The following is an 18,412-nucleotide window of genomic DNA, read 5'->3' on the forward strand; positions in this document are numbered from 1 at the left end:
TTGAGAGGAATGTCGTTACACGTATTGTCAAATGCATTGAGGTTGATGGACATCGTTTTTTGAGCATTTATTGCATTAACGTGCTATTTACAGGAAATCACGCTGGAACAGCATGCGTCCTCAGAAATTATAAGTTCACAAAGGTACATGTATCACATTGAAACAACCGAAATAAAATGTTCAAACGTACCTACGTTCTGTATTTTAATTTAAAAAACCTACTTGTTACCAACTGTTCGTCTAAAATTGTGAGCCATATTTTTGTGACTTTTACAGCGCCATCTATCACAAAGCGAGAAAAATGGTCCAACTAAAACATTCATATTTCTTTTCGTACTACACGAATATCTAATAAAAATGGAGGTTCCTATTTTTAAAAAAAGCAGTTGATATCCGTTTGACCTATGGCAACGCCATCTAGCGGGCCAATCATAGCGCCATCTTGTTTCCCCCTTCAAGCTAGTCAAGTTTCGTTCTTTGTAGTTTTTTCGTTTGACACCTATTTCGTGAGATATTTGGCCCGGTCACGATCAATGGACCACCCTGTATACAAACACGCCTACCAACTTTCATTTATGTCGCACAACTCCTTCTTGCTATTGTGATGTTTACCCATCACTATGGCTCTTCCTTCATCATGTCTGTAGCGATAAAACATTTGGGTAAATTTAGAAAGATTCTATCTCATAAGGAAGGCTGCCATATGCGTCCTTCCGGTACAAAAATCAGCCTCCACCACACACCGTAATGTGTTTTGCACATTTCAGATTTAGGTGTAGTTGTAGGAGCTTTATGTTTTTATAGGATATTCGGGTTCTAAGACCATAAGGAGTATGGATGGAGGAAGGGAGGAACAAAAGTAAAGGGGGCGATGTGGGGCGGGGGGGGGGGGGGGTAAAAGGAAAGGGGTAATGCGGAGAGGGGATAGGGAGGCGAGTTGTAGTAACAAGTAGCAGAGCGACCGGTGCGGACCGGCGAGCAGATAACCTCGCGGTCGGCGATCCAGGCGCAGCCCTGCAGATAGTCGTCCGTCCTCTGCGGCTGCAGTGGTTGCTGGGGCATCGCGTCGCCGCCATGGGACTGTCAGCCACCTTCTGTGCGTTCTGCTTTTTGTTCGGCCTGGCTGATGCTGGTTTCTCCACACCCCCGCACCGACTCGGTAAGCGCTTAAAACAACCATTAAGCCAGTATTCCTAGAGCTACACGCCCACAGTATTCCACGGCTTCCGTCAAAATCACCATATCTTCAATTACATACGCTACGGTCGTAGTTCGAATCCTGCTTCGGGCATGGATGTGTGTGATGTCCTTAGGTTAGTTAGGTTTAAGTAGTTCTAGGGGACTGATGACCTAAGACGTTAAATCCCATAGTGCTCAGAGCCATTTGAACCATTTTTTGTTTTGCAATTACATATTATGGCTCGATTCACCCGAGGATAAAGTGAAACATTTTTAGGATAGTCCTTTTTAGGTCGTTGCTCATTGTCCAACGCTTGTCCCATGAATATACAGTTTTGTCTCTCTCTCTTTTTTCCCCAAACACCTTCTGATTGATTTCATTCAGCCCGCCACAACTTCCTGTCAGGCGCTAACCTCTTCATCTCAGAGTAGTACTTGAAATCGTCAATCACTTGTTGGACACGTTTAGATCTCTGTCTTCCCTACAGTTTTCACCCCCTACAGCTCCCTCCAGTACCATTACAGTTATTCCCTGATGTCTTAGCTCACATCCTGTCATCCTGCCCCTTCTTTTAGGTTCTCTTGTTTTCCTCGCAGATTCTGTGACCAACCTCCTCGTGTCTTATCGGTCATCCTAATTTTCAATATCCTTTTGTAGCACCATATCTGAAAGGCACCGATTCTCTCCTTTTACGATTTTGTCACAGGCTGTGATTCACTTCTATACAATACGACGCTCAAAACGTACCACCTCGAAAATTTCATCTTATAATTAAGGCCGAAGTTTGAACCTAGTAGACTTCTCTTGACCTGGAATGCCCTTTTCGTCTGTGCCAGTCTGCTTTTTATTTCATCCTTGCAACATCCGTCACGTGTTATTTTGCTTGCAAGGTAACAGAATTCAGAATTCCTTCATTTCTTTCACTTTGTGGTCACCAATTTTGGTGTTAAGTCAATCGCTTACTTAATTTCTGCTGCTGCTCATTACTTTCGACATATTCAGTTGACTGTCAACCCATATTCTGTACTAATTGTTCATTCCTTTCAACAAATCCTGTAATTTTTCTTCACTTACACTGGAGATATCAATATCATCGTTAAATCTTATAATTGATATCCTTTCATCCTGAATTTTAATCCTAGTCTTGGTCGTTTTTACTTCCAACATTACTTCTTCGGTGTATACATTGAACTGTATAGGCGAAAGATTGCATCCTTCTTAGCACTTCATTCTTGGTATTTCATTCTAATTCGTCCTTCTTGTTTCTTCTTTGCCGGCCGCTGGTGGCAGAGCGTTTCTAGGCGCTACAGTCTGGAACCGCGCGACCGCTACGGTCGCAGGTTCGAATCCTGCCACGGGCATGGATGTGTGTGCTGTCCTTAGGTTAGTTAGGTTTAAGTAGTTCTAAGTTCTAGGGGACTTATGACCTCAGCAGTTGAGTCCCATAGTGCTCAGAGCCATTTTTTTCTTGTTTCTTGTATACGCAGGTGACAAAAGTCATGGGATACCGAGATACCTCCTAATATCGTCTCAGACCTCCTTTTGCCCGAAGTAGTGGCGCAAGTCGACATGATATGGACTCAACAAGTCATTGGGCGTTACCCGGAGAAATATTGAGCCGTGCTGGCTCTATAGCCATTCATAACTGCGAAAAAGATACCGGTGCAGGATTTTTTGCATGAACTGACCTCTCGATTATGACCCACTAATGTTTGTTGGGATTCATGAGGGCGGCCTGTGTAGCCAAACCATACGCTCGTATTGTCCAAAATGTTCTTCAAACCAATCGCGAACAACTGTGACCCAGTAACATTGTCACTCATAAAAAATCTTTCGTTGTTTGGGAACACGACGTCCATGAATGGCTGTAAATGGTTTCCAACCAGCCGAACATTCAGACAGCCCAGTCTATTCCATGCAAACACAGCACACATCATTATGGAGCTATCGCCAGTTTGCTTGTCGACAACTTGGGTCCATGACTTCGTGGGGTCTGCACCACACTCGAAGCTTGCCCTCACCTCTCACTAACCGAAATCGGGACTCATCTGACCAGCCCACGGTTTCTCACTTGTCTAGGGTCCAATCGACATCGCCAAGAGCGGCCGGGAGTGGTACTGCAGGCAATGTCGTACTGTTAGCAAAGGCACTTGCGTCGGTCGTCTGCTGCCGTAGACCATTAAAGCCAAATTCAACCGCACTGGCCTAACGTATACACATTGATTTCTGCGGTTATTCCACGAAGTGTTGCTTGTCTGTTAGCACTGACAGCTCTACACAAACGCCGCTGCTCTCGGTCGTCAAGTGAAGGCCGTCGGCCACTGCATTGACCATGGTGAGAGGTAATGCCTGAAGTTTTGGTATTTTGACCACACTCTTGACACCGTGGATAGCAGTATATTGAATTCCCTAACGATTTCCGAAAGCAGAAGCCCAGTGCGTCCAACTCTCATTCCGCGTTCAGAGTCTGCTAATTTCAGTGGTGCGGCCATAATCACCTCGGAAAATTTTTCACATAAATCAACCCAGTACTAGCAACACCCTCCGGCGCCGCACGGTAGTCCTATGTGTCTGCGGCCAGACGACTTGTTTATAATATGCAGTGAAATACACAAACCTTCCTCATGAACCAATTTGTCGATTAGTGAAACCCGATTCAAAATCACTACGATAGTTCCTGAGATTAGCCTTCACATACAGACAGAAATTCGCGATAGGAGACTTTAGTTTATAAGATGTATAGATTCTAGTCAAGTTCCGCTGCTCTCTGGAATCTCAGTGGCTGTTACTTTACTACCTTTGCCACTGGATACCGCCTCTTCTCTAGTTACCTTTCATTATCACGACATGTCACACCAAACACCAGCCCACCGCCGTGGTCGAGCGGTTCTAGGCGCTTCAGTCTAGAACCACACGACCGCTACGGTCGCAGGTTCGAATCCTCTCTCGGGCATGGATGTGTATGATGTCCATGGGTTAGTTAGGTTTAAGTAGTTCTAAGTTGTAGGGGACTGATGACCTCAGATGTCAAGTCCCATAGTGCTCAGAGCCATTTGAACCAAACACCAATTAAATATGGAACAGATAAAAATACCTGTATCACACACTCATAATTAAACAATAAGCTATGTACACAAATCTTCCTCGTGAATCAGTCTGTCTACTAGTGAAACTGTATCGAAATACGTACAATAGTTCCTGAAATCAACACAAAAATATGTACATAAAGACGCGGCGGAGGACTTGAATTTATAATATACAAGCAAACCCAGTCCGGCTTCGCAGGTAGCATTAAGCATCAGCACGCAAACCACTCGACTGACGTAACGTATTTCATTTGGGGCCCACTAATTAAATTCAGAGAAGTAAGCGTACGCCAGGAACGTTGTGTGGAGGCATGAAAGTTATGTGTTCAAATAGAATTAGCGTTTGGAGTAACATTTCACGGCACTGGTGGGAGAGCGTGGTGATGTAAGTAATATGTTTATAACCAATGTAAGTACTGTATAATAATCATGGGGTATGGGCGTGTGATTATTCGGTATGTATCGGAGCTGGCTAAGGTGGCACAACTAAAAGAAATTTTTTTAAAAAACCCTCGTATGATCTATAGGTTTAATTCAGGTTACAGCACTCCTGTGGTGAAACTTAGTACGCACTGTGATGCACTCATTTCCGCAATTTTTTGTCGTGGTCTCTTATAGCAGATTTCTTCGCCGTGCCACGCAAATAATCGTGTCCCATGCAGTTTTGGTCCACGGGAAGCAGAAAGCTGAAAGTTGAGTCATCTGCTGGAAGAACGTACTGTATGTAAACGAAGCAAAGTTGCTGAAGTATTTTTTTGGAAAATGTTTCATCTGAAACATAAAAAATAAAACTCGACTTATTTTGCATCCGTGTGTTTTTTTCTCTGTGCAGCTATTCTCAAACAACTGCAAGGAAACTGTTGGTTAAAAATTTTTGATTATTTCAAAATTATAAGTCACACATCACAACCTGATGATGAGGTGGTTATCTTTCGTTATTGGTCATATATATTCCGATACTTCAAAGCTGAGTAACTGACTGTCCATTGTTAGAAGAATTTGCAGTGAATTAAAACTGCGAGTTGCAACTGGTAGTCTGAGGGAAGCAGGAATCGGCAGTCTGAAATTATCGTCATATTTTTAAATGCGTCCCTCAGCTATCTGTAGAATTATTTCGAAATCTTATGCATTCATCCGAAAGAAATTTCTGAATCCCATTCAGGAACATGGCGCCCGTATTTCATGATCTTTAAAAGGCCTCAATCTCTTTCTCGCCAGTGCAAATTCTTTCACCAGTCTTCTATAAAATTTGAAAGTGTTAAAACAAGTAGTATCTTACGCCCCATCACGTAAAGACTCAAACGCTTGACTGAAGGAAAGCAGAGAGCTGAAAGTTGAGCCTTCTGCTGAGCTGCTGCAAAACTTTCTTCGTACAAAGGAAGTAAACCTGCATCCCACGCTGCGTCTTACTCTATACATAAATTACTGAAGACCAAAGGTTTCGGACTCACATTTTTTGGCTACGCAGCCGTTCTGGAACGATTTCAATCAACTGGATTACGCTTTGGTGACTTGCATGTCCCTGACCATTTACCCAACTGGGAAAACGGGAGCTACAGTGTAACGTGGAATCTGAGCTACTCTTCTTTTCCGGTGAAACCCCACGTCATTGAAATATGAGAGCTAAGTTAAAAACCAGACTAAAACAAAAGTGACCTAGTCCGAATTCGACCATACAACCTTTCGTTTTCCAGCCAAATACTCCAGCACGAGACAATCTCACAAGACGCGAATGTGATTATGCTTACTGTTACCTCATGTTATTGCTGCTCTCTCGGGTTAGCTAAGTGGTAGACAATTTGTACGAAATGTTTATAAATTATATACAAAAATCTCCCTCGTAAATCAGTGTATGTATTAGTGAAAACCGGATAAAAATCCCTACAGCGGCCGGCCGGTGTGGCCGTGCAGTTCTAGGCGCTTCAGTCTGGAACCGCGTGACCGCTACGGTCACAGGTTCGAATCCTACCTCGGGCATGGATGTGTGTGATGTCCTTAGGTTAGTTAGGTTTAAGTAGTTCTAAGTTCTAGGGGACTGATGACCACAGATGTTAAGTCCCATAGTGCTCAGAGCCATTTGAACCATCCCTACAGCGTTTCCTGATATTAGCCTACACACACACGCACACACATATATATATATATATATATATATATATATATATATATATATATATATATATATATATATATATATATACATGTGTCCGGAAATGCTTAATTTCCATGTTAGAGCTCATTTTAGTTTCGTCAGTATGTACTGTACTTCCTCGATTCACCGCCAGTTGGCCCAATTGAAGGAAGGTAATATTGACTTCGGTGCTTGTGTTGACATGCGACTCATTGTGAGACCTGAGTTTCTCCTGGCGTATACAACTTTCAAATAACTTCCGGGAATTCAGCCAGGTAACACTTTCAGCGACCGCCGATATTTCGGCGGGAGAATACCCCGCCATTTTCAAGGCAAACTGCAACGGACAGGCGGCGTACATGCAAATTTAATACCTCGGTTCTCCGACAGAAGCAGGAAAGATAACACACATATCGGCGGTCGCTGAAAGTGTTACCTGGCTGAATTCCCGGAAGTTCAAAAATGGTTCAAATGGCTCTGAGCACTATGGGACTCAACTGCTGTGGTCATCAGTCCCCTAGAACTTAGAACTACTTAAACCTAACTAACCTAAGAACATCACACACACCCATGCCCGAGGCAGGATTCGAACCTGCGACCGTAGCAGCAGCGCGGCTCCGGACTGTAGCGCCTAGAACCGCAAAGCCACCGCGGCCGGCTCCCGGAAGTTATTTGAAAGTTGTATACGCCAGGAGAAACTCAGGTCTCACATTGTTTACCTCTACGGGGAGGAAATGTATCGGTGTTTACGTAAGTTGGATAAACTTAGTAGCTGTCGAGTTAGACTGCAATGTGCTTTGTCGTTTTTATTGAGGTGTCGTGATGAAAATCATGTCCCAACATTTGCTAAGGTTGTGCACCATATTAATTCTCCTGCCGCCAATCGTATCAAGCAACGTGCTGGCTTGGCTCTTGTTCGCGAAAGGATTCGTTTTACTCGTCGACGTTTGGATTCTGTTTCCAAAGAATTGTATCGTTTTCATTTAATGGTTGCATCTGAAGTGTCTGATTTCACTTGGGATTGGTTGGACGGTGCCTCATGGACCCAAGCTCACTGGGAGTACAACTCCGTTACTGCCCGGCATTTGGCAAAGTTTGAACGTTTTCATCGCGCGGAGTCGGATGTTATATCTCGACGTTCTGTGATAAATCTCACAGAGAAATCTTTTGACGACGCAACCTTATCCGTGCTAGGGAAGGGTTTAAATTTTGCACCCGCTCCGAAGAATTTGCCGGTAGTTGATTTTATTAGTTCAATTGAACAGGCAGTTTGCAAACTACCTCCTGACGCTGCAGAGGAAGTTAGGAGGGAGGCTTGCCGTGTTTTGACTAGGGCTCGTCCACCCAAGAGTAATGTAACAGCAGCAGAGAGGGCTTCTTTACGCTCTCTCAAAGTTGATCCCAGTATTGTTATTTTACCTGCAGACAAGGGCAATGCCACCGTTGTTTTAAATAAACATGATTATGTACAAAAGATGCAACGTTTACTATCTGATTCAGCGTATCGCAGAATCGATGCTGACTCCACGAAAAGTGTTGAGAGAAAGACCAATAGCCTCCTGAAGAAAAGTGGTTTGTCGCAGGACACAATCAAGAGGCTTAACACCTATAGTGCCGTTCCCCCTAGGTTATACGGCCTTCCAAAGGTTCATAAGGAAGGGGTTCCTTTCCGTCCTATAGTGAGTAACATCGGCGCTCCTACATATCGTGTATCCAAGCATCTTGCTTCTCTGTTGAGTCCACAAGTAGGACGGTGTGAACATCATATCAGGAACTCAGCTGATTTTTTACGTCGTTTGGAGGGACTGAGGCTGAATGACTCTGATATTTTAGTGAGTTTCGATGTGGTCTCTCTCTTCACTCGTGTTCCTCTGTCTGATTCGTTGCGGTTAATTGAAGCCAGGTTTGCTGCTGATTTAACTAATCTCTTTAGGCATGTGTTGACATCCACTTACTTTTTATTTAATGACCAGTATTACGAGAAGACAGATGGAGTTGCGATGGGTAGTCCGTTGTCTCCTGTGATCGCAAATTTATTTATGGAAGGCTTCGAGGAACGTGCATTGGAGTCGGCGCCTTTAAAACCCGCCTGTTTCTTTAGATACGTTGACGATACCTTCGTTGTTTGGCCTCACGGTAGGGAGAATTTGAATGTCTTTCTAGAACATCTGAACTCGATCCACCCTAACATTCGTTTTACGATGGAGGTGGAAGAGGATGGTTGCCTTCCCTTTCTCGACGTGTTGGTTAGGAGGAAGGATGATGGATCATTGGGACATGCAGTCTACAGGAAACGTACTCACACCGACTTGTACTTACAAGCTAATAGTTGTCACCATTCGGCTCAGCGTGAAGGGGTACTTCGTACCTTGGTACACAGGGCACATGTCGTTTCTGACGCTGAGACTTTGCCAGCTGAGCTGTCCCATCTTGAAGTTACATTTCGTCAAAATGGTTATAGTGATAGACAGATTGAACGTGCGTTGCGCTATCGACCAACTGTACATCGGGTGATTGATGATAATTCTGAGTCAACACCTAAGTCTACTGCCTTTTTGCCTTACGTAGGAAACACGTCCAATAAGATCGGTCGTATTTTACGGAAATACGATGTGAAATGTGTTTTCCGACCTCCATCTAAAATTAGAGCACTTTTGAGTTCCGTTAAGGATGATCTTGGACTGCGTAAGGCGGGTGTATATCGTATTCCTTGTAGCTGCGGCATGGCATATATTGGTCAAACTATCAGGACCGTGGAGGACAAATGTACTGAGCATAAACGGCACACACGATTACAGCAGCCAAATAGATCTGCAATTGCCGAACATTGCTTGGATACTGGTCACCCCATGTTATATAATAACACCGAGATACTGGCATGCACGTCCAGCTATTGGGACAGTGTCATTAGGGAGGCAGTTGAGATTAAATTAGCGAGCAACCTCGTTAACAGGGATGGAGGTTTCTGTTTAAACTCTGTTTGGAATCCGGCTATCTCCCTTGTCAAAAAACAGAGGAACAGAGTCAATGCTGCCTCACCTGCGAATTCATAGTCTCACTATCGATAGCTCTGACTTTGGTCATCTTTGGTGGCACTAGTGTTCAGTGTGTGTGTGTGTGTTATCTTTCCTGCTTCTGTCGGAGAACCGAGGTATTAAATTTGCATGTACGCCGCCTGTCCGTTGCAGTTTGCCTTGAAAATGGTGGGGTGTTCTCCCGCCGAAATATCGGCGGTCGCTGAAAGTGTTACCTGGCTGAATTCCCGGAAGTTATTTGAAAATGCGACTCATTGCTCTACAGTACTAGCATCAAGCACATCAGTACGTAGCATCAACAGGTTAGTGTTCATCACGGACGTGGTTTTGCAGTCAGTGCAATGTTTACAAATGCGGAGTTGGCAGATGCCCATTTGATCTATGGATTAGCACGGGCCAATGGCCGTGCCGCGGTACGTTTGTATCGAGACAGATTTCCAGAACGAAGGTGTCCCGACAGGAAGACGTTCGAAGCAATTGATCGGCGTCTTAGGGTGCACGGAACATTCCAGCCTATGACTCGCGACTGGGGAAGACCTAGAACGACGAGGACACCTGCAATGGACGAGGCAATTCTTCGTGCAGTTGACGATAACCCTAATGTCAGCGTCAGAGAAGTTGCTGCTGTACAAGGTAACGTTGACCACGTCACTGTATGGAGAGTGCTACGGGAGAACCAGTTGTTTCCGTACCATGTACAGCGTGTGCAGGCACTATCAGCAGCTGAATGGCCTCCACGGCTACACTTCTGCGAATGGTTCATCCAGCAATGTGACAATCCTCATTTCAGTGCAAATGTTCTCTTTACGGATGAGGCTTCATTCCAACGTGATCAAATTGTAAATTTTCACAATCAACATGTGTGGGCTGACGAGAATCCGCACGAAATTGTGTAATCACGTCATCAACACAGATTTTCTGTGAACGTTTGGGCAGGCATTGTTGGTGATGTCTTGATTGGGCCCCATGTTCTTCCACCTACGCTCAATGGAGCACGTTATCATGATTTCATACGGGATGCTCTATCTGTGCTGCTAGAACATGTCCCTTTACAAGTATGACACAACAGGTGGTTCATGCACGATGGAGCTCCTGCACATTTCAGTCGAAGTTCAAATGGCTCTGAGCACTATGGGACTTGACCGATGGATTGGTAGAGACGGACCAATTCCATGACCTCCACGCTCTCCTGACCTCAGCAGTCTTGACTTTCATTTATGGGAGCATTTGAAAGCTCTTGTCTACGCAACCCCGGTACAAAATGTAGAGACTCTTCGTGCTCGTATTGTGGACGACTGTGATACAATACGCCATTCTCCAGGGCTGCATCAGCGCATCAGGGATTCCATGCGACGGAGGGTGGATGCATGTATCCTCGCTAAAGAAGGACATTTTGAACATTTCCTGTAACAAAGTGTTTGAAGTCACGCTGGTATGTTCTGTTGCTGTGTGTTTCCATTCCATGATTAATGTGATTTGAAGAGAAGTAATAAAATGAGCTCTAACATGGAAAGTAAGCGTTTTCGGACACATGTCCACATAACATATTTTCTTTCTTTGTGTGTGAGGAATGTTTCCTGAAAATTTGGCCGTACCTTTTTGTAACACCATATATATATATACTACTTACTTACTTATCGCGAATGGACCCAGAAGGATCACGCAAAGCTTTCTGACGTCGTTTCTTCCATACTTCTTTCATTCGTTCTCCATGTTTTCTTTTTCTTTCTTCTGTCCATTTTGTTCCTGGTCTCTTTAGTGCTTCCTTCTCCGACAATACATTCCACTTTTCCACCTTATTTCTAAAAGTTTTTCTATCTTTGACATCTTTAAGTTCAATATTTGCTTTTTGTAAATCTAATTTTACTTGGCTAATCCAAGGTGTTGTTGATTTGACTTTTTCTATGTAAGTGAGAATTCTGTTGGTGAGTCGTGTGGGGGGAAGTCTAGTGACATGTCCATAAAATTTTAATCTTCGCCTTCTTATGTCTGCTGCCAGGTTTGATATAGTTTCTGTGGTTCTTCTTGATTGTATCCGGTATCCTTCTTCTGTTAATTTTGGACCTAAAATCTTTCTCATAATTTTGAGTTCTTCTTTTAGTATTTTTTCTAAATCACATTTTGTGTGGAGTGTGAGCGTTTCACTAGCATATAGTGCTGCTGGCTTAATTACTGCGCAGTAGTGTCTGATTTTTGTGTTCGAGGAGATGCATTTTTTATTGTATATTTCATGTGTCATACCATATGCTCTCTTCATTTTCTGTTGTCTGATCTTCTGTGCAACTTTCTCTCCTCCGGTTGGCTCCAAAATTTCACCTAGGTATTTAAAATGTTTTACTCTATTTATTTTTCCATATTTTGTGTTCAAACTGTGTATATGGAATTTCGTACAGAAAAATTCTGTCTTTTGAAACGAAATTTGTAAGCCTACTTTATCCGCGCATTCCTTAAGGATCTCTATTTGTTTGGTGGCGATTTCTTCATCATCTGCAAGTATGGCCAAGTCGTCCGCGAATGCTAAACAAGATATCTCCACGTTGTCTTTGGTTCTACCAAGATGGATTGGTTTCCAGTAGGATTGATTTTTTAATTCTTTTTCCCATTCCTTAATGACTTTATCCAGGACTATATTAAACAAAAGTGGAGATAGCCCGTCACCTTGACGTACTCCAGTTTTTATGAGAAAAGGTTCAGAGATTTCTCCCCTGAATTTAACTTTAGATACAGTGTCTGTCAGTGATTCTTTGATAAGCCTTAGTGTTTTGGAGTCAAGTCCAAGTTCCTCTAAAATGTTAAACAAAGATTGCCGGTCAATTGAGTCATAGGCTTTCTTAAAATCTACAAATGTACAAATTATGGGGGCATTTCTAATTGCTTTGTGTTTTAATATTGTCTTTAAATTAAATATTTGTTCTATGCATGAGCGACCGGGGCGGAAGCCTGCTTGATAGTCACCAATTTGGCATTCCAGCTGCTCTTGTGTTCTTTTCAGCAGGCATGTTGAGAGAATTTTGTAGGTGACTTGTAAAAGTGAGATTCCCCTGTAGTTATTGACATTTGTTCTGTCTCCTTTTTTATGTAATGGGTGAATAAGGGCACATTTCCACTCCTCTGGTAATTTTTCTGTTTCCCATATTTTTGTTATTATTTTTGTGAGCTCTTGCAACGTCTTTGGTCCTAGGCTCTTTAATAGCTCTGCAACAATGCCATCTTCGCCAGATGTTCTATTATTTTTTAAGTTTTTAATGTGACATTTGATTTCTTCCTGTGTTGGTGGTAATGAATCCGGTTGAGCGTTGGCACAGATTTCTTTGGGAAACCTTAAACTAGGTTCTGGGCAATTTAGTAGGTTAGAAAAATATTGAGCCAATACTTGACAGTTTTCCTGGTTTGTTAGGGCTAATTTACCATCCGGTTTTCTGAAACATAAATTTTGAGGGATATATCCTCGTATTTTATCTGCGAAAGTTCTGTAGAAGTCTCTTGTATTATAGTTTTGGAAATTTTCTTCTATGGCATCCAGTTGTGCCTTTGTGTACTTCCTTTTTGCTTGCCTAATAGATTTTGAAACCTGTTTTCTAACCTCGTTAAATAAATGTAGACTTTCTTGTGATTTTTTACTGTTATATTCTTGAAATGCCTTTTTTCTCCTTTCCAATGCATTTTCACAGTCTGAATCCCACCAAGGGTGTTTGAATATCTTTTTCAAGGGAATAGTTTCCTTAGCTATTCGCGTGATTTTAGAATGAAATTCTTCCCATGTGTTTGCCTTTTCCTTCTCCCATTCTTCTTTTACTTTAGATTCTTTAATCTTGTCGGTGTCATATTTCTGTATTTCTGTTTTCTTCTGATGACTTCTTCGTGCTGTAAACTTGATTTTAATTCTAGTTAGGTAATGGTCTGAATCAATGTTTGCTCCTCTGCGTACTTGGACGTCGTAAATTTCTTTTTGTACTGGGTATGAAATCGCCACATGATCTATTTGAAACTCGCCAATTTCTTGTATAGGAGATCTCCATGTCTTTTGTTTTCTTGGACATTTTCTTAGAGATGTTGACATTATCTTCAGGTTATTCTGCTTACATAGTTCGACGAGCCTTGTACCATTTTTATTGGTAAATTTATGTGCAGGATATTTGCCTACGGTTTTTTGGTGGATTTTCTCTCTACCAATTTGGGCATTAAAATCGCCGAGTAGAACTTTTGTATCATCTTTTGGAATCTTGGCCATTATATTCTCCAAATTTTCCCAGAACTTTTCTGTTTCTATGGGGTTTTTCTTGTTGTCTCCGTTTGTGGGAGCATGAACATTAACCATTGTGTATGTTTTGTTGGCACATTGTAAGCGCATCGTCATTATCCTATTATTTACGGGAGTAACTTCCTTGATGGAGCTGAGCACGCTCTTGTGTATGATAAACGCCATCCCGAGATGGGGGGCTCCTCTTCCGATTCGTTTATCCGTCTTGCTCTTAAAGATGCGATAGTTGCCATAATCTGATGTTTCTTCATCTGTAAAACGTGTCTCCTGTAAAGCTAGTATTACTATCTTTTGCTTTTCAAGTTCTGTTGTAAGGTTTAGAAGCTTTCCTGGTTGGATTAATGTATTTATGTTAAAGGTTCCAATGTATGTAGGTGTTTTAAGTGGAAGTTTGCCAGAGAGCTCCGACTTTCTCTGATGTAATCGTGTAAGTCCAGGTTCCCCAGAATCCGAATTCCTGGTTGCCATCTGTTGATGGGTGGATTGGTTACCACCTGGGGTAATGTTGTTATTACTTGCACGAGTCATACTTGCTTGTAATCAAGTTGGTCCAGTGTTTCCACTGGGTGTTTAGAACCAGGGATTGTTAGTTCCTGGAGCATTATGACCAGCCGCACATTGTGTGAACAGACGCTGACCAGGATGCCGATGGTTCCCACTTCAGACGCGTCCTGGATTTGGGTGTTGACGGTGCTTATTGTAATGGCGGCACTTACTCGCCATGACACAGCAACGTCTTCGAGTTCTGTGGTTTTTGAATGAGTGTGACCCTTGCCAAAAGTCACCCTCCCACACCCTCGTGATGCTGCCGCCTCGGTCCGGGACTGCTTATTTGGGTTTCCCCTTATTCGCAGCTGTCCACCATATCTAATGGATCGTTCGCTATCCGCCACCTGCGACCCGCCCTGTACCTGAGGCTCGGATAGGGCCATATATATATATATATATATATATATATATATATATATATATATATATATATATATAGAGAGAGAGAGAGAGAGAGAGAGAGAGAGGAGATTGTATGTATGTATACTACCCGTCTTCCTGTATAGCTTAATCCAATTTTTCTCGGAAATTCGTACGTTTTGCGCCATTTTCCTTTGTCGAATGTTTTTTCCTAGGTCGACAAGTTTCGTAAACATCTCTTGATTTTTCTTAAGATTTGCTTTCATTATCAAGCGCAGCCTCTTTCCTAAGCCGAACTGATCGTCATCTAACGGATCCTCAATTTTATTTTCCGATCTTCTATTCTTTTTCATTCTTCTGAGTAGACAGAATCTCCGAAGTGAGATTCTGTATGCTATGCCTTTACATTTGTTGCTCATGAGGCATCGTACTGTGTATGACAGAGGATGTGTAGTGCAGGCTAGCAGTATCATTTAGGAAAGGTAAAGGGACCAAGGAAGCTGTACGTGGCTAGAGGCAGAAAGACTAGCGCCGTACCACTAGCGAAGAGGTCTGAGTCGGTGCCTCATGCTGATAACGAGACAGAGCCAGCAGGCCGTGTCTTCCCTCAGTCACGGTCTGGGCGCCCACAGGGATGACCCGATAGATGGTTGAAACCTGAAGTAGAGGGTGTAGACATTTTCGACAACACGTGGAACATATTTAAGAGTGACAGATTATACTCTTCAGAACGAGAAGCGCTCATAGCGACAAACAAATGCAATAAGTCTAACGAGATACGAACTGAAACTGGCTGCGAACCAAGATGCGGTCGATGGACTCAGGACAAAAATTCGTTATTTCTAACGACCGCATTTTCAAAGACATCATTGGTAGAGTCATTGAAAGACTGCCTACACTTGACGCCGCGGAAACGCGCTGAGTATACAGCAGTAGGAGGTTGGTAATTTTCTACTCAGACAGAATTACAGTGTCAAATGGTTCAAATGGCTCTGAGCACTATGGGACTTAACATCTGTGGTCATCAGTCCCCTAGAACTACTTAAACCTAACTAACCTAAGGACATCACACACATCCATGCCCGAGGCAGGATTCGAACCTGCGACCGTAGCAGTCGCGCGGTTCCGGACTGAGCGCCTAGAACCGCTAGACCATCGCGGCCGGAAATTACAGTGTCATTGGTGTACCATAAAGAATTTTTTTCTCCATGAAGTTTAATTCAATTTTCAAATTTCTCCGAGGTTTCTTATGCTGCTTGACCAGTGTACAGACTGAATAACGCGGGAATAGGCTACAGCCCCAACACACTCCCTTCCTTTTTATGTCCTTTGACTCTTACACCTGAAGTCTGGTTTACATACAAGTTGTAGACAACCTTTCCCACCCTGTATTTTATCCCTGCTAGCTTCAGAATTTCAAAGAAGGTAGTCCAACCAACACTGTCAAAAGCTTCCTCTAAATCTAGAAACGCTATAAACACAGGTTTTCCTTTCTTCAATCTGTCTTCTAGGGTAAGTAGTGTAGCCTCCCATGTTCCAACATTTTTCCAGAATCTAAAATGTTCTTCTCCAAGGTCGGCTTCTACTAGCTTTTTCATTCGTCTGACCGGCCGCGATGGCCGAGTGGTTCTAGGCGCTTCAGTCCGGAACCGCGCGGCTGCTACGGTCGCAGGTTCGAATCCTGCCTCGTGCATGGATGTGTGTGATGTCCTTAGGTTAGTTAGATTTAAGTAGTTCTCAGTTCTAGGGGACTGATGACCTCAGATGTCAAGTCCCATAGTGCTCAGAGCCGTTTGAACCATTCGTCTGTAAATAATTTGTGTCAAGATTCTGCAGCTGTGACTTATTAGTTCGGTAGTATTCGTCGACGGTCGTGCCGCAGTGAGTACACTGGTTTTCGTCCGATCACCGAAGACAAGCACCATTCGGCGTGGTTGGAACTTGGATGGTTGACCGTTCGGTGCACCGAGCGCTGTTGGCCTACCTGGGTGCACTCAGCCTCGTGATGCCAACTGAGGAGCTGCTTGAGCGAATAGTAGCGGCTCCTGGTCTCGAAAACTGGCAACGGCCAGGAGAGCGGTGTGCTTACACCACGCCCTTTCGTATTTGCATCACATGTCGTTAGTCGGCTGGGAATGACACGGCGGTCGGTCGGTACCGTTGGGTCTTCCGAGGCCTGTTCGGGAGTAAGTTAGTCCGGTAATATTCATACCTAACACCACCTGCTTCCTTTAGAACTGGGATTATTACTTTCATCCTGAAGTCTGAGGGTGTTTCGCCTGTCTCATACTTCTTATCATGGCCGGCTGTCTTCTTCTTCTCTTTTTATGACATTGTCCTCTTTGCTTTCCTGGTGTAGACACTCTATATATTCCTGCCACCTTTCAGCTTTCCCCTCTTTTCTTAGAAGTGATTTGCCGGCTGAGCTCCTGATATCCATACGGCTGCTTTTCTTTTCTTCAAAGGTCTCTTTAATTTTCCTATAGGTGGCATCTATCTTTCCCCTACTTGTGCATACTTTTATTTTGAATTTTTCCTCTAGCTAGTCCTGCTTAGCCAATTTGCAGATTCTGTCAGTCTCATTTTTTAGACATCTGTATTCCCTTTCGCCTTCATCATCTGGCGCAAATGAAATATATTAACCTACTCATTTTCTGCTCTTCGAGCTTGCGATGACACGAAGTTCGAAGGTTCCAGAGCTCAGTTATTTAAAAAGCTCTAAAACAAGTTTCGTTCCAACTTGAATTCTTATCAATAGGTGCAGCCACAAATACTGAAGTCACTTAACCTTCACAAGACCAATCTGTCAGTTGAACCCTCTCCTAAAGGGTGGAGGGGGGATGGCATCTATAGACAGTGAGTCTTCCAGGTATGCCGTGTGGGTCAGAGGTGTTATCCATGACGGCAGAACACTTCTGAACAAGTTACAATCATTACAGCGCAGAATCCCCCGCACCTTAATCGACGCTGACAGGTAGACGTCAAACACGCACATTGAGAACCTCTTAGGCCAACCAGCTATCTACACCTACTTTAAAAGGAAGTCAGAAAAGTTCTTTCAGAAGGCTTCCACTTCGACTCACCAGATCATTCATCATTTAGGTACACAACACGCCGACGCTTCAGATAAAAGACCTATGTCCGCACTCACCAGGCAATTCAGGACATAACGGATTACAGAGAACAATCACACATAAACACGTTCATTCAGAGCCATAGAAACCGGCCATTTTCAATCATAATCAAAGCTGTGCTAGGAGTCAGACGGGCAAATCCCTGATGTGCTTCTAAGGAATGATATACAGACATCCATACGCTAGGCAATCAGTTCGTCAGCAAATCTGACGATGCAACCATGGTCATTTGCCGAAATATTGCGCCGGTTGGGTCCTGAGTTGATGACAAACAATTTACGCATGACGGAGTTGTTTGTGCGCGGTGGGTTCCAATACTGCTGATTCGTGAACAAAATGATATTCGTTTGCAGGTCTGAATACAGTTGAAGTTATTGTTAGAGGATTATCGACAGTTTGTTTCAAAGGTAATCCCTGCTGACGAAACTTGGCTACATTATTTGGATTCTGAGGGCAAACAGAGAAGCTCGGTGTAGAAATCTCCTTCATCACCTACCTCCAAAAAGCAAAAGTTGTTGCTTCCGCTGGGAAAGTTACACTTATCTCATTTTTTGATATTCATGATATGGTTTTTCAACATGTTGTACCTGTACAGATATCGAAACTGGATAATATTACCCCAAAATTTGCAAGTCCATATCAGGCGTGAAAGACCACATATACATTAACAGATTGG

General features: G+C 43.2%; 1 protein-coding gene across 1 annotated transcript in view; it reads left to right on the plus strand.

Moving 5' to 3' along the window:
- The first annotated feature begins 961 nt into the window (after positions 1 to 961).
- LOC126237208 (allergen Cr-PI-like) overlaps positions 962 to 18,412 on the plus strand; it is a 149,769-nt gene continuing 132,318 nt past the window's right edge. Inside the window, exon 1 of the mRNA XM_049947087.1 lies at positions 962 to 1,159. Within this exon, the coding sequence (XP_049803044.1) occupies positions 1,075 to 1,159 (85 nt within the window). The 5' untranslated portion in view covers positions 962 to 1,074. The remainder of the gene's footprint in view (positions 1,160 to 18,412) is intronic.

This window comes from Schistocerca nitens, chromosome 2 (assembly GCF_023898315.1).
Source record: "Schistocerca nitens isolate TAMUIC-IGC-003100 chromosome 2, iqSchNite1.1, whole genome shotgun sequence".
In the NCBI taxonomy this organism is placed as follows: Eukaryota; Metazoa; Arthropoda; class Insecta; order Orthoptera; family Acrididae; genus Schistocerca; species Schistocerca nitens.